The sequence below is a fragment of the Malus domestica genome, chromosome 03 (assembly GCF_042453785.1).
Source record: "Malus domestica chromosome 03, GDT2T_hap1".
In the NCBI taxonomy this organism is placed as follows: domain Eukaryota; kingdom Viridiplantae; phylum Streptophyta; class Magnoliopsida; order Rosales; family Rosaceae; genus Malus; species Malus domestica.
In genome coordinates, this window is record NC_091663.1 from 25457501 (window position 1) to 25475000 (window position 17500).

A 17500-nucleotide genomic window follows, 5' to 3' on the forward strand; every position below is an offset into this window, starting at 1 on the left:
GAGGGTAACCAACTTTATCAATGGATTAGACCTCTTCATTTAGATGATGATGAAGGCAACCTAGCTCCTAGAGTTGCTGAAGAAGCACATAATGAAGGAATAAATGTAGAAAGAGTATTAGAGGAGGGTGTGGGATCTAGCAGTGCTGACTCTTTGGAAGAACTTTTCAAGACCAAGAAACACTGGAATTCCACATTCTTCCAATCCTACACAACCACAAGATCATGCTGATACTAGTGATAGATCTAGTACAAGATCAGGAGACTCATCTACCACCGGAGGTGGGAATGATGAAGGATATAGTGGAGCTGGAGGTAGTGGTGGATATGGAAACTATGTTGGACCACCTCTCGGATTTATGAACCCTTTCATTGGTGAGACAAACTTCACGCATGCAACATAGGATGAGGACCATGGCAGTAGGCGGGCAGGACCAGGAATTGGTGCCATAGGGAAGGACTATACTCGTAGAGAAAGAGGCAAGGGGGCTTTGTCAAGTCAAGAAGATGACTCGTTATCTATAACTTCGGACTCTGTTGGAGTAGGAAGTAGTAACTATGGTTATACTCATAACCAACCATTTCCCTACCCTTTATATCCCATTCCTGTTGGGATGGAATCGAGCGACTTATAGAAAGAATCCGAGACTCAATCTTCAAATGATTTTGCTTATCGACAACGTCAACTAATCTCGGATCCATATGGTTGACATGTTAACAATTACATGCAAAACTATTTTGGGGATTTATCATTTGATGCTACTCTTCACAATACACTTACTCTACACATAGAGATGATGAAGATAGTGAAAAATTTGAATCTCATAGGAACTCTATGTGGTACTAAGTCCCTCATGTATCTTACCATGCAATGTATAAATTGTAAAATATTGTACTAATTCATTATATATAAATGATTATGGTGTGTTTAAACTTCTTTAATTAATTAATACATATTTTCTACACTCACAATGTTTGCCAACTAGCTATATAATTAACTTAAATCAGTTAAATCCATCACGCAATGCATTTCCTACCAATTTTTTTTTGTGATAAACTAATAGATAATTGACTAAATAAATATCCTGCAAAATTTCAATAAAAATTTTCAAGTTTTTCTTACAATTTCCGTGGTTTTTATTCAATTTTTATCGATATCGATAATATCCCGATATTTTCATCGAAATTTCCATGTTTTTGGACTACCGATATTTCCGATATTATCAATATTTTATTCCTTGCTAAAAACTCAGTGGGCTGCAATGGAATAATTGATTACTAATTTACTACTAATTATTTATTTTCTCAAAATTTCACTTGGACTACAGCCCAAGGCTACCGACACATAGGTCCTTCGTTCCCTGCATAGGGTAATTTTCTGACCCTTCTCCATCCTCAGTTGGTTTTTTTCTGACTAAATAAACAGCTTGTGTGGTCCCTTTGGGGACATCCGATAAAATTGAAATGAAACAAACAGCTTGTGTGGGTGGGGTGACTTTCCTTCGTTCTATTCTTTTTTTTTCATTGTTTTCATTTGCTGACAATTAAGCCCATGTGATTTATTTACCGCTAGAAAACCTTCTTCTTTTATTTTGGAACGTTCTGGTTTCATCCAGACCGTCAGTCGGCCTAGGCGGATGATTAAGATCCTGATCCCAGTTGACTTCGGACTGAATAGAAAAAAAAATATTTGATTTCAGATTTTTCACACGAAACCGATTCCCACCTTAACTCAACAAAATAAGCAAAATGATTATCCAGGAAACCAGTTAGAGCAATTTTTATATAGAAAGTAGTAATTTAAATTAGTTCTAACTTCGTTTTATATATATCTTCTTATCTTGACGAATCCAATCCTGATAGAAAACTTTCTAGTAACGGCTCAATGTTGTTTAGCATCCCAATTAATTTTCACTAACCCTGCATTAGTCAGGATTGGCCATCCCCACCTACTCCTCCATGAACTCTCACATCTCCTATATATACGCCTCCTAAACCCAATTCTTTTCATTTCTCTACCTTTTAGTTGTTTCAAGTGAGTTTCTGCAGCAGAGAATAGTTTCTGATAGCTTAAAAGTACCCATCTTTCTCTTTCTTCTCACTTTTCTTTATTTTCAATAACGTTCAAGATCAAGAAATTCATCGATCGGCATACACGTTGTTAATTTTGGCTAGTAGTATTATCATGGTAATTTAATTTCTTATAATATAGGGTTGCAGCTTTAATCTTTGACTTTTATTTTCCGGCTTTGTTCTAAGATTGTTATTCGTTTTTAGTTTCAACAAATATGTTATAATTTTATTGTATCAACAATAATTGAGCTTCTATAATTAGTACTTCCATTGATTTTGAGGCTTTTTATTTTTTTCTGGGCTAATATTTGTTTGTTCCTGGCAGATGCCGAGTGAAAACGAAGATCAGTCCGACAAAGAACCATTCATAGAAATCGACCCAACGGGCCGCTACGGCCGGTACAACGAGCTCCTAGGTTGCGGGGCTGTGAAAAAGGTGTACCGGGCTTTCGATCAAGAGGAGGGCATAGAGGTAGCATGGAACCAAGTGAAGCTACGTAACTTTACCAACGATCCTGCTATGATCGAGAGGCTCTACTCCGAGGTTCGGCTTCTGAGGTCGTTGACGAACAAGAACATCATCACTTTGTACAACGTGTGGCGGGACGCTGAGCATAACACTCTCAATTTTATTACTGAGGTTTGTACAAGCGGGAATTTGAGGGAGTACAGGAAGAAGCATAAGCATGTTTCGATGAAGGCCTTGAAGAAGTGGTCAAAACAGATCTTGGCAGGGTTGCGGTATTTGCATACTCATGAACCTTGTGTTATTCATAGAGATCTCAATTGCAGCAATGTCTTTATCAATGGGAATGTTGGCCAGGTATAATTATTATTCCTTCTCTATTATTGATTATTTTTATAGAGCGGATGGGGATTTGAGTTAAGTCATATATTGAGCCAGTCATTACTCGAATTATTAGGGTTTTGTCAATAAGAAATAGTTTCGGTTTTGGGTGTTTTTCCATCTTATTCATGTGTTTTTTTTCAGATTTTATTTTTCGGATTTATATAAGAAATTGTTTCTATTTTTGGTTCTTTTTTATCAGATTTGTTTCTATGTAGGTTCTGAATTTTTTTCTAAAATTTTGTTTATGGTTTCAATAGGTGAAGATTGGTGATTTGGGATTGGCTGCTATAGTGGGGAAGAACCATTCAGCGCATTCAGTGTTAGGGACTCCAGAATTTATGGCACCAGAGCTGTATGAAGGAGATTACACTGAGATGGTGGACATTTACTCATTTGGTATGTGTGTGCTTGAGATGGTGACCTTGGAAATACCCTATAGTGAATGTGACAATGTTGCTAAAATATACAAGAAGGTATCCTCAGGAGTAAGACCCCAGGCCTTGGACAAAATCAAAGACCCGGAGGTGAGAGCGTTTGTTGACAAGTGCCTCGCCCAGCCTAGAGCGAGACCTTCTGCCACTGAACTTCTCAAGGACGCGTTCTTTGATAAAATTGAAGACGACGATAATGATCAAGGCGTTTGACCATGAGCACTCTTAACTATTTATGTCTTTGGGTGTGTGTAATTGACCACTAATGTGGATTAGTGCTTTGATTTTTATTTTTAGCTTTTGTTCAAGCTGTACATAGGGATGACAATTCTAGTCATTAAACCCGATAACCGTGAATAACTGTCCGAATTGAACGAATTTGGGTATGGAAGTTTGGGTATATTTTGGATATGAGGAAAAACCGTTTATATTATTCAGTTATGGTTATAGAGTTTCCAAACCGTATCCATAATCAAATCTGACCCGATTAGTAAATAATATAATTTATATATAATATAATAGTACAATATATATATATATATATATATATATATATATATATATATATATATATATATGTATTTGTATTTATATATCCATTATTCACCGAACCATTATCTTGAGAATACAAAAGTTGCATTTTGTAGGAAAGTAAACTTTTGAATCAAAATCAATGTGAACTCAATGGTGCTTATATGAGATATCAAAGACAAGCCAACATCATCAGTGTTTTAATTTTTATACTCAACAAGATCCATTCATTGGATCATTTTATACCTCAAATGTTTAATGACGAAATTAATATCTATTAACTTATAATGTCTTAACTGAACCAATATATTTTTTGTATTGACGAAGATGGATATACCTGTTAGCCGATAGGGTTACCCGGTGGGTATGATTATAGATAATACCCGATGGTTAATTTGCGGTTATGGATATGGTTAATTTTCGTGGTTATAGGAATGGATATAACATTTCCGTCCCCAAACCAAATCGTTGTCATTCTTAGTTGTACACCGATTTGTAGGGATATATGGGGAGGGACCGGAAGGTGGGTTTTTAACGAATTTGTTTCTTGTTTTTAGTTTGGGGGGAGCTTTTGATTGAAGATCATGGTGTTCATTTTGTACATAGGGTTTTCACATTATAATATCATTGTTGTAGACTGAAAAACTTGGAGTCTCTTCTTTTGTTGGTGCTTGATTTATTCAAATATTGGGATGCTATATAACTACGAGGATTTCGGTCTTCTAACTTGACTAGAATACTTGTATGTATTAAATATTTTATGTGTGCTGTAGGTATAATTTACTGAACAATTATGAAGGTCATAGACAGAGAGAAAGGTAAGACAATAGTAGAGAGAACAGATAGATGTGTAATTGTGAGATGTGTTATATTCCACCACATTGTGCCTTTATTTATAGTAGTAGGGAAGGTTAATTCATTACCCTTTCAGGATTACAACTCTTAATAGGTAATCAACTCATAATAGGAATATAAGAGATATTCCAAGATATACTAGGATTTACACAATCACATTTCTAATCTAATAGGATTGCAACACTCCCCCTTGAGTGTGTAAATACTCAAGTAAATGGCGCATCAGGTCTTCAGTGATGAAGCAAGTACAATTGATGAAGTTGTCGGTACAATGAGCAAATGCGAGTCTCATATCAACAGAAGAATGCATAAAAAAGGTAAAACTCACAAAATCTTGCTATGGTAAAACCCAAGGTGGGAGAAAACCCATAAATTAAGGAGAAAAGTGAGAAGTTGCATTAAGTCAAAACTATACGTCTTTTGGACGCAAGTAGAAGAGCTTACAAGGGTATGATCAACCCGCTTACAAGGGTATGATCAACCCAGGATGGGTGCCTCGTTAAAACCTAGTTAGGTAGCAAAAACCCGGTAGGAAAAATGCTCCTAATCTTAAGGAAAATGAGTACATTAAGATCAAGTGAGTATACTTCTGGATACTCCCTCTGAGTTTGACATAGCTTCCAAATGAGAACTACAAGCATTGCATATGATAGTTAGGCATACCAATTCCTCGGACAAGTTTCTGGAAGGTTGCAGTGATGTCGTGTAGAGGTCGACAAGGTTGTCTGGGATCGACTTGCTTGACTTCAATCTCCTGATGCTTTGCTAATGTGGTGTAGACGCAATATGTCTTGGTGTTGACTTCGTTGATGTATCATGCTTGGTCGAGTTGATACATGGGCATAATCTTCATGGATCGTCGTTGGGACTCAACGATGGATAAAAAACACAACAAGTACTTCAAAATTCTCAACAAGAACTCCTAACCATGTCTCACTTGTGGCGTAGTGAAGTAAGATGAGTCTTGGAACGATTCGAAGATTTCGCAACTAAGGTCATATTGGGGACCTCCAAGATATTGTAATATCCTTAACAGTAAAGACATAATGAGTCGGGGATTTTGCCTTGTGCGGGTTTAATAAGTAACAAGTGTCAGCATAACAAACAAGGCAAACATCATTTCGAGGATCGGGGGGGGGGGTTGGATCAGTTGAGATGCGTTGGGATTTGCCCTTGTAGTACCTTCAAGGTACTTCTTTAATACCAATTCAGTGGTTACGTGTAGGCGCGGTGTTGCATCTTTACCAATAGATCAACAACGAAAGAGATGTCTTGTCTAATACAATGAACTAAGTACAACGAAGAGCAAAGTTAAACCTTAGATATGGAATTCCGGATTCCATAACCTCTTCAAGGGTCTCATAACATATGGACGATCATAGGTATACTTAAAGGTAACACATTCGGGGTGTAGTTCGACTGGTAGACTAAGGTACTGTCAGAACAACGCTTGAACTTCAGGTCAAGGCATAAGATCCTTCATTTCAAATTCCATCTTCAGGTGTGAGGTAGTTTTCTCAAGCTCTTCTAGAGTCTTAGTGAGATGTATGTCAACGACAAAAACTGTAACTCTAGTAATTTGGAATAAGACTTCATAGTTTAACACGCAAGAGCATAATTCATATCCCTGACCGATCAAATAATCACTTGGACGGGTATACTGCATCTGTCGAATTGTAAGTGAACGCCTCAAACAAGTTAATAGGGTGTTTCGTGGTTTTGGAACTATTTGAACCCGTCCATGTAATTCTTTGGGAACTTACATATAAATCTCTACATTTATATCCCCATGGAGAAAACACTAACCATATTTCATAATGCTGCTACCAATCACATGACGTTTTAGAAAAACCTTGCGCCGTAAGGCATGCATCATATCGCACTATTTCATTCATCTTATAACGCTTCCTTGGGCAGTGTAGGAACGATAGGTCTAAACACACTTTGGTAAAAAATTTGACCTGGATTGCAATTTCAGTTGTCCAATCAGTTCTACGTTGTCACTTAATCAACAGAACATGGTTCGATATCGTCGCTTTTCATTTATATCGGTAGCTACCGTATAAGTGAAACATCATCGATGGTAATCTCATTTCAATTCCATTTAGCTCATCCAAACTAGTGTACTGGACCAAGAACTTCAAGTCTAAGGAGTAATCCGGATTAATCTCATGAGATGGAAATGATTTGAGACAGTGATCAAGTATGGATTCATTGTTGTGCCTTGTCTTCCCCTTCTAGGGAAGTGAATCTTATGAACTGAGTGATCTGTCGTGCTCCAGGCCAAGATAGATTGATTGACTATCCGCCGGTGTACCGGACCGTCCAATAGAGGCATTCAAACCGTCCAACGGGGGTGGCACACCCTCCAGGAATGTTGACTTAACGTCCGTTAAGTTCGTCTATCCTTGCAGGCATGTTTGCAGCTGGTATATGATCTCGTTACTTTAGCTAGATAAGAGGAATACGTTTAGAGCAACATTCTGAAAGCTAGAATTCATCGCACTTGCTTATCACACTTGTGCGGTACGGGGATCGAGATGAGACATAGTGGGCAACGTCCACGCAATTTTACGCTGTTCTCCAAGAACATTGACGCTCTTATCTCCCCCTAATGGCGGGAAGGCTGTCTCATTAAAGTGACAATCAGTAAATTGCGCAATGCATGAAACAAATATATATTGACAAATATATGGAACATATACAATATATATATATATATATATATATATATATATATATCGGAAGGTAAATATAAATGTAGGGGGTTCACGATCATGGGGAATGTTTTCATGCTTCATGGTTGTTTCAAATATCTTCCTTTATTTTAAGCACACTTAATTTGCAGAAAACAACAAAAGCCTTTGAATTTGTAGAAGATCCTTCTTAGAAAGTTGGAATTGCATCTCCGATGCGTTGTATCATGTTCAACACAGAAAAATTAAATTGAATCAATAGCATGTAGATTAATTCAATAAAATAATAAATTAATCATAAAAAGAATGATCAAAACGTAATACTCCCCTGATTGAAGAATAAACTCTCTTTAGCGTAACGTCAAGAGCGTGCTGATAACGTCTTGTAGACATAATTTACTGAATAATTATGGAGGCCATAGAGAGAGAGAAAGGTACATCAATAGTAGAGAGAAGAGAGAGATGTGTAATTGTGAGGTGTGTTCTATTCCACCCCCATTGTGCCTTTATTTATAGTAGTTCCTTACCCTTTTAGGATTACAACTCTAAGGTAATCAACTCCTAATAGGAATATAAGAAATATTCCAAGATATACTAGAATTTACACAATCACATTCCTAATCTAATAGGACTGCAACAATGTGCATATTATAAAAGATGATTTATTATTTGTAAACAAAAGTAGTTCTAATAGATTTATTTATTTATTTATTTATTGTTCTTTTATAACAAAAGATAAGAATAATCTACAATAAAAATTCATTTAAATTATGCGGAGGTAAGTGAGTTGAATCCGAAACATAGTGGATTGAAGAATAAGATATATCCACGAGAGCAATCCTTTCACTTAAAGTTCTAATAGATTTAGAAGACGTTTGCTTAGAGTGTTGAATGAAATTAAAAACAAGCATAAATTAGATTTCAAGCTATATTAATTAATAAAAAAAATATGGGTTTAAGTCAACTGGTGGAATGAGCAATGGCCAGCATATTTGGTTTGATGAGCCAACCTCGAAAAGAGACGATTACCTTCACAAGCAAAAAATGGATTTGAAAAGGGTCTCTTGGAGTGAAGCAAAACACAATGATATTGAAAACTATGAGTGGGCAATTTGCCCCTTTTGCCGTTGTAGTCTTTGCTGTCACACAAACTGTCTTGTTGGGAAAGACATGGCTGTGGTTTGTGGCCACGCTGGCAGAACCTTCCATTTCTTCCAACCCAAGTAAAAGGACCTTGTAGTCTTGCATCAATAAACCCTAATATGATTTGGGCCAATTCTAAAAAGGGATCAAATTTTTCTTTTTCGTTAAGATTACTACTTGAGATATTAAACTGCTAAAAATTCAAACTATACTAGAAACATTTGATTTCTGTTTGTAAAGGGTAGAAGCATGTGATTTTCGTTTCACAAATTGTTAACGATTTGCCAACATTAGAGTGATTTGGATTGTTTACTCTTAATCGCCATGTTAGTTATGTGAAAAAATTGAAAAGTTGATCCCCCTTTTGAAAATAACAATGAACTTTAAAATTAAAGGTGTATTTTGTAGTTAGCTTAGAAATATAACAAGAACACTATCCTAAGATAATCCATTAATCTTGTCACCTTTCTTTATAAATATAATGAACTGATTGCAAAAATATTTTTTCTAAATTGTTTTTAGACATTTAAAACCACTTATCAAACGAGCCATAATTATTATAAGATTTGGGATTTTTATTTCAACTAAAAAAAATCATTTTGCAATCTTCTTTTCTTTATGTATCTATTTTTTATTTGAAAGAAACGTTATGTAATTATAGTGTCACGTCCTCATGATTATAACAAGGGAATACTTGCACTAACCAATTGGGTGAACCCTTATGTCCACCTCTTTGACGTGAACCAATGCTACCTTGACATGTCTCTTCTTTGATAAAAAGACTAAAGAGAACTCGAGCTTAAATATCAAATTCTAGAAATTTTTAGTCAAAATACCGTATCTTGAGTTTAAATACCAATGAAGTCATATAATTAGTACTTCATGTAGATACACCCGTCAGAGTGAATAATCCAGTATTTAGTTCCTCAATTGTAATTGAATAAAAAATAAGAGAAGTGATGATGTTTTCACCTTTTCTTGACATGCATACTCTTGTTTATTAATGTTTATGAGTTGAATAAATCAATGGAGAATTAAGAGCCACAAATAAACATGAATTTACATCAAAGAAAAGGGTGTGTTGAAACTATTTTCCTAACCAAAACTCATTTGAATGCAGACTGCTTAACTGACTTTATGCAAGTTATTTGAAACGCGCGCTTTTATGGCTGTTGTTTATCACATTAAAGATAACGGATTAAGAAAATTAATTATTCAAAACATTGGTTATCTCAGACATTGGAGAAAATAGTTATGAAAAACTTTGTAGTATACGAAGGATATCCTCATCTGATGCACCAAAGTAATTGAGCCATGCACCTTGATATTGTAAGTTATATTCCTGCTTTGAGATACTTCAAGACTTGCGAAGAACACGGGGGGAAATTTTGAGAAATGGGAACGTATTTTATCACAGTTCATTCACTTTGTGATGAGTCAATCAAAGAAGTAGAGCCAACAAAAATGCCGAGCAGGAGAGCTTTCAATCTGTTTCTGAAGGGACTGATATGCATTGGGGTGTTTTCTTGCTCAATTGCGGTATGTATGGGAGGCAAATCATCAGAGTTTGAAGCTTTGCTGCAATGCGTTAGAGCTGTTGATTCTCAAGATGTGCTAAAAGTTGGCCAGAATGCACCTACGCGGCAAAATCCCTGCATGCGTAAATGGAAGGGTGTGACATGCAGCTCTCACTCGACTTCGATAACAGAAATCAGGCTTGAAAATCTGAATCTTAGTGGCATACTTGATGCAGATTCACTATGTAAGCTCCCAAATCTTCGAGTTGTTAATTTAGCAAGAAACCAAATTGGGGGAACTATTTCTAAATCAATATTGCATTGCACAAGGCTAACCTATTTGAATCTAAGCAGCAATATTCTGAGTGGGAGGATACCTAAGGCTCTGACTAAACTGAGATATTTGAGGAGATTGGACGTCTCTAACAATCATTTTACCAGCACTGCCTCACGCTTTGAACAGGGATTTCAGCCGGTTCATACATACGTGAAGAAATCGAGGATATTACAAAGATATGGTGCCCAGAAGCAGGAAAAGGTAGTAGATTCGATGGCCATAGTGACAGAGTCCGAGAGCCCGAATGGTGGCAGTGACAGTGTTCCACGTCCCTCTACACCGTGGTACAAGAGATACAAATGCATGGTACCATTAGTTGTGGGGCTTGGCTTCTTTCTCTTATTCATGTACTTTGTAGGAAGGCAGGCTGCTAAGTTAGCTGAAGACAGGGAGATTCTGAAGTCGCTTTGAGACTCTCCGCTGAAAATGCCTCCTCCTAATGTTCAAGAGGGAGAGAAGCCAGTAGAGAACCATTTGGAGCTCGTGTTCTTTGTTGAAGAACATGAGAGTTTTAAATTGGAGGACCTCCTTGAAGCCACAGCAGATTTGAGAAATCAGTCCTTTAGCAGCAGCCTTTATAAGGTAATACTGAAAAACAATGCCCTATATGCAGTCAAAAGGTTGAAGAAACTGCAAGTACCCTTTGAGGAGTTTGGCCAAACAATGAGGCAGATAGGGATTATAAAGCATCCCAACATTCTACCACTTGTTGGTTACAATTCCACCAATGAAGAAAAAGTTTTGATCTACAAGTTTCAAAGCAATGGAAGTCTGCTAAACCTGCTTGAGAGTACGTTCACATCAAACTATTCAATCTTAGGGGTGGGGCAGGGGGCAAACACACTGCCCTTATCTGCATATTCCTTATACACTTTCAATAGAATTTATAAATGCTCTTAACTGAATCAGGCATTTTGATTATCTATTTCTGTGATATGTGCAGGTTACACAGAAGGTAAGAGGGATTTTCCATGGAGGCTTCGGCTCTCCATAGCATGCGGCATTTCAAGGGGCCTAGACTTCATATATCAGGGGTCTGATGACTGCATCCCTCATGGGAATCTCAAGCTTTCAAATATCCTCTTGGATGACAATGATGAACCACTGATTAGCGAGTATGGGCTTTCAAGTTTCTTCGACCCCAAGAAAGGGTGTCTCATTTCCTCCAATGGTTACACAGCCCCAGAATAATTGTTATCGGAGAAGGGAGATGTTTATAGCTTCGGCGTGATTCTTCTGGAGTTACTAACGGGCAAAACTGTAGAAGGAACTGGGATAGACCTTCCTAAGTGGGTGACTGCCATGGTTAAGGAGGACTGGACGGGGGAGGTCTTTGACAAGGAGGTTGCTAAAGCTGCAAAAGAATGGGCCTTTCCTCTACTCAACATTGCCCTCAAGTGTGTATCAGCTTCCCCTACAAACAGGCCAACTGTTGAAGAAGTTTACGAAAAGATTGAAGAGGTTATACATGACACTCCGAATTCATCGGATTCTACTACTGAGTGTGGTGGCTACCAAGACAACTACTGTATGCTTCACTCCATCATACCTGAGACCTGGAATACTCCTGGATCAAACTATTAAATTATTAACTGAGGGTTCTATACGTGCGTAGTTTCGCGTACTTTTGTACCGGATTTTAGATCGACAAGCTTTTTATCTACATTCAACACAAAGAACTAGCCCCGTTGAGGATAGAAGATCTGTGTATTTTCTGTTGTTAGATAAAAGAAGCCAGCAGCGGATGTATTATTACTTAATTAGGTAACAAAAAACTTATGATATATATCATGTCGGGCTGTGTTTCATGATCAGGCATCTCTTCTTGTCTTATTAATTACTTAGCTTTCAATCCTAGTCATATCCTAGTCATATATATATATATATGTTTGAAAGTATTTTTAATAACTAAAAGAGCTATCAGATAACCAAATGCACTTTTTTTATAGTGTTTGGCAAAAAAAAAATTAAGAGTGCTTCTTAGTTGAAAAAAAAACACTTTAAGTCCAACTAAAAGTGTTTTTGCCCATAAATTTTGTGTACATTTGTTTTTATATATTTGCTTCTGCATTTCTCTCATCATCCATCCACTTTTCTAATACTATATCCCTAGTTCTCACTGTAACTGTATGAGTATGATTCTTACAAGTCTTGGGATAATTGATATTATAAAGAAGTCTAAATCATGTTGACAAGAGTTAATCCAATCATATTGGTATATTGAGGACTCTTGTGTTTGCTCATTTATAGGACTCATATTGATATAAGGAATGTAGTCTTGTATTTCTTGTGGGATTGTTATAGGGCGATCCAGGTCTTGTAGTATAAAACCACAAGCCCCTGCTCTCACAAAACACGCTCTTATTGTTCCAATTACCTATAACTTGGAGAGCATTGAGTTTTGGAGAGAGGAGAAGGTTGTGTGTGGATTCGTCCATGGCTTCTTCATCCATGTATGTGTTAAACTAAGAAACACAACAGCATTTCAAATCAATTTCATATCTCAGGCCTTACAGGAAGGCTTTGTTATATACACTGCAACATACAACTTTACAATTCAAAATACAAGTGACAGCACGCCACACATGCAGCAGCACCATCTGCTGTCTTCTGACAGCACACATGGGAAAGACTTCGTAAGCAGTCTGCAGGTATGTATTGTTGAGAATACTTCAGTATTTGTATATATAGAACATACTTGATGCAACGGTTGTGATTTAGTTGGTTAAATCTTATGTTCTTGACTAGTTTATTATAGAGTTTATATGATTGCTCTTACACTCACATGTATTGCCCCACCATATCTAGCAAAAAAAATGAAAAACAAAGGGACCTCAATTTTTTGGTTTATTTAATTTTTTGTCGAACGCAACGTAACTGATCAAATCATAAAAATGAAAACCTAACCTCCTCCACGATTTATTGCATGTGCTGAGTGGGACGTGCAAGAAGCCAGGAGCGAAGTCCCAATTTCACTTGATTTGATACAGAAGGCTGAAGGCAGGTCAAATCATCGGGTGAGATTTCCTCATCCATGATCTTGACTAACAAGCCATTATGGTTGGGACGTTTCTTTACTTTCTAGGTTGTATTTGGTCACTTATTAGCGTTGCCAGGTCGAGTTTAATATGTCAACATTGGAAAGACAGCCATTATATAGAGTAAGAGTTAGCTGATTTTTTTCTTTTTAATTTTAAAGATTTTTTTTTTTTTTTTTTTTTTTGGTGTTTAGGACTAGTTCATTTAAGTAATTGTAAAAAGGGGTGTAACTACCATAAAACCCAGTGAAAATTTGGATGTAATGAGAAGTCTTTTGGGTGTAAATCGAATTCTTGTGTTTTTAATCTTCTGTTGAAGAAGGGTTGAAGTTTAAGAGATGGTTGGAGTTGGGAGAAAATAGGTACAGAGAGAAATATGGATCACATCATAATTTCTCATTTAGTGACCGCAAATTAAGGTGTTGTATATATTGGTCACAGATGATCAACATATGTTCTGTTCAACGTGAGTACTCAAACTTTGTAAGTAATGGATTATTCTAGTAGATAAGGTCTTTCTGTTTAAAATATAGGATATTTTTCTTTGTACTCAATACACATGTTATACGTGTCATAATATAAATAGACGACATGATTGATATGTCTTATTTTTTGGTATATTTTCTAGTATTGTTCTACTTATATTATGACACATGGTTTACCCCCTTTGTATTTCGTGTATACTAAAAAATATCTCCTCTTTATTCCAATGCAATGTGAGTTCAAATCATTTTTCCTTCCCATAATTTAAATGAATTTAGTGTAGATTATTTTAGGTTTGTAAAAATAAAATAAAATTAAAAAAAAAAAAAAACAAGTACCCAAACTTTGAAGGATCTTGTAACTCATGATATATATATTGATCAATTGTAACTCATGATATCCAATGTACACCTAGATTTTGTCTTCTATTTTGTGTAATTAGATTTTATTTTCTCTAAAAGCACATTTCATAACATGCTTTGCTCGGAGGCTGAGGCTTCCAGCTTGGATTAGGCATGAGGCCATTAATTTATAAGTAAATTTATTGGCCCACTATGAAGCCAATACCAATGTCCTGGCCTTTCATGTGAAATCATTTTCCTTTTCTTGCCTTTTTTCTTTCTTTTTTGTTGTTTCGGTGGACTGGAATTTACGTCACCAAGGGCAAACAGCCAAAACTTACAAAGAAAGTCCAAACAGAGGATTAACAAGGAGAATTACATGCATGGCTCCAAGAAAACAAGTCTAAAGGGGTTGCTACTAAGAAAGCCAGCATGAGCAAAACGTCACCCCACAAATACTATACAACCTTGGGTTTGCTAGAGGACAAGGCAAGCCATTGATCCTTGTTGAGAACATGCACAAGCGAAGATGATGGTCTGTCAACCCAAGTAGAACAACTCATCTCCGCACTTGTCTGAAATGCCAAAGAGTTCGTTGCCTTGTTGGCTGATTGAGGAACCTAAGACCAGCGGCACACTTGGAAGGAATCCCCAACCTCCAAAATTCTCCTTAGTATAGGAAAAGCCTCTCAGCTGCCATTCTCAATAGAGTTGTGCAATGCGAGAATAGTTTCCTTAGAATCCGATTCTACAATTTCACTGAAGCCATGTTATTTTGCAACAAGAATGCCTTCAAGCTCCCACCCTTTAGGTCTTCACCTTTCAAAAAAATTAATAATCCAACAGAGTGAACCAATTATCAATATAATATAACAAACAAAACAATAAAAAAGAACAGAAAAAGAATTGCTTACAAGCTATGAGAATCTCAAGGCGATAGAAGCAAGCATGAGGAATAGAAGTGGTGTTGAAGCGAAGGGAGTTACCGGAGAAATAGAATAGAAGAGGCGTGTGATTAAAAAGTGGAGGGCCTCATGGTAGTGGGAACAACAAATCAGGAGGAGAGGGAAGAGATTTGGGTGCTTTTTTGCTCATCCACATTAACTTTGATGTATGCTCATTATATACCTTATCAGCCGTCATGTGTCCCTTCTTCTAACCCTAGTTACTTGTTAATTAAATATATCATTCTCAATTTTTAAAGAGAACTGTTATGAGCATTCCAAAAATTTCGTTTTACACTCCTCATAAGTGTAATTTTCTTTCCAATTATAGAAAGTTTGGAGTGCAAAATGAGATTTTTGGAGTGCGAATAATAATTTCCTTTTTAAAACTAATTTTAAACATTGTCACTTAGTATTACGATCTAGTGGTATTCCTCCTCACTTATAAGTGAGATATCTTAGGTTTAATTTTTGGCATAAACGAATTAAATCACATTATTACTAATAAGCCCTCTGTAGAAAATATCATATTTGCTAAAAAAAAAACAAATTTTAAACATTGAACTTAAAAATAAAAAATAAAATAAAAACTCAAACCTTGCCCAACAGTGTTTCGTTCCCCACCCACGCCAACCATTCAATTGATTCTTCAAAGTTCCATCCACCCACCCAACCAATCTTCTTCTTTGGGTGTAGGCCTGACAAACGGGTCGTGTCGTGTTCATGTAACACATGTTATCTCAACGGGTCGTGTCGTGTCAAGTGACCCGACCCGTTATGACTTGTTCTTCTTAAATTTGCACATATCACACATTGCCACATAAATATTACTTCAAAACATTAAAACACATTTTTCGTTTAAGTGCTACATCTACACTCGAAAATAAGAGCCTAATAAACAAACATTCATACACTACTAGTCTATTACAAAATATTAAATGTGCAAGGATATGCAAAATAAAAGAGTTTTTGTTTTCAAGGTTGTGAAGCCTTTCTCAAATGTTTAAACCTTGCCAATGAAACTCAAAGCTTGCATGTTATTCCTTTTACAAAATCCTCAATTTTCATCAATCATCATGACATAAGATTTTGTGGTATCCACTCGTGTAAATATTTTAAATTGAAGATCGAATTTATTCATTGTATTCATATAGGGTCAAGGAGTGTAACTGTAAAAAATTATCAAAATCGGAGTTAAAATAACCATTAAATAGTGATTTTTAGTTGATAAGTGTCGAAAAGTTTTGTCCCGTTACTTGATCTCTGAATGTTTGTATTTTTCGATTTTTGGCGTATGCGATCTTGAAGCATATACAAACAAGTTTGACGGTTGGATCGTTAAAATTAGTTTCGTAGAATGCGTATCCCATCAAAACGATAGATTTACTAACACTTTGATATTTATACTTTCATTAAGTACAACTAGTGTAAATATTTTAAATTGAAGATCGAATTCATTCATTGTATTCATATAGGGTCAAGGAGTGTAGCTGTTAAAAATCATCAAAATCGGTATTAAAATAACCATTAAATTGTGATTTTTTGTTGATAACCGTCGAAAAGTTTTATCCCGTTACTTGATCTCTGAATGTTTGTTTTTTGCAATTTTTGGCATATGCAATCTCGAAGTATATACAAACATGTTTGATGGTTGGATCGTTGAAACTAGTTTCGTAAAATGCATATCTCATCAAAACAATAGATTCACTAACACTTGAGAGTTTATTCATACTTTCATTAAGTATAACATAAGATTTTGTGGTACCCACTAGTGTAAATATTTTAAATTAAAGATCGAGTTCATTCATTATATTCATATAGGGTCAAGGAGTGTAGCTGTAAAAAATCATCAGAATTGGAGTTAAAATAACTGTTAAATCGTGATTTTTCGTTTATAACCGTCGAAACGTTTTGTCCTATTACTTGATCTTTAAATGTTTATTTTCTGTAATTTTTGGCGTATGCGATCTCGAAGTATATACAAATATGTTTGACGGTTGGATCATTGAAACTAGTTTCGTAGAATGCGTTTATTCATACTTTCATTAAGTATAACATAAGATTTTGTGGTATCCACTAGTGTAAATATTTTAAATTGAAGATCGAATTCATTCATTGTATTCGTATAGGGTCAAGGAGTGTAGCTATAAAAAATCATCAAAATCGGAGTTAAAATAACCATTACATCAAGATTTTTCGTTGATAACCGTTGAAAAGTTTTGTCCCTTTACTTGATCTCTGAATGTTTTTTTTTACGATTTT

The 17500-nt window shown here is 35.9% G+C and overlaps 1 protein-coding gene, 1 long non-coding RNA gene and 1 pseudogene across 3 annotated transcripts; 2 read left to right on the forward strand and 1 right to left on the reverse strand.

The window, feature by feature from the left end:
- The first annotated feature begins 1621 nt into the window (after positions 1 to 1621).
- On the forward strand, positions 1622 to 3786 carry LOC103405015 (probable serine/threonine-protein kinase WNK11). Of its 2 annotated transcripts, none has more exons than XM_008343989.4 (3): positions 1622 to 2187; positions 2398 to 2895; positions 3180 to 3786. In XM_008343989.4, exons 1-3 carry the CDS (start codon positions 2185 to 2187, stop codon positions 3564 to 3566), a joined length of 888 nt encoding a protein of 295 aa, XP_008342211.3. In that variant the 5' UTR covers positions 1622 to 2184; the 3' UTR covers positions 3567 to 3786. The 2 variants fall into 2 exon arrangements, with proteins under 2 accessions (XP_008342211.3, XP_008342212.3); XM_008343990.4 differs by having other exon boundaries at positions 1678 to 2075.
- A 6256-nt stretch (positions 3787 to 10042) lies between these two features.
- Positions 10043 to 12025, forward strand: LOC103405040 (probable inactive receptor kinase At2g26730; annotated as a pseudogene).
- A 2523-nt stretch (positions 12026 to 14548) lies between these two features.
- On the reverse strand, positions 14549 to 15390 carry LOC114824127 (uncharacterized). Its single transcript, XR_003772373.2, has 2 exons — positions 15209 to 15390; positions 14549 to 15113 (listed from the first exon to the last, which is right to left on the reverse strand). It is a non-coding gene; the product is annotated as an uncharacterized lncRNA (long non-coding RNA).
- Positions 15391 to 17500: the final 2110 nt, after the last annotated feature.

Bases quoted from the DNA above. Each gene is read 5' to 3' on its own strand.
- LOC103405015 (XM_008343989.4), top strand. The intron at 2,896-3,179 runs GTATAATTATTA...TGGTTTCAATAG, and splicing joins TCAATGGGAATGTTGGCCAG to GTGAAGATTGGTGATTTGGG.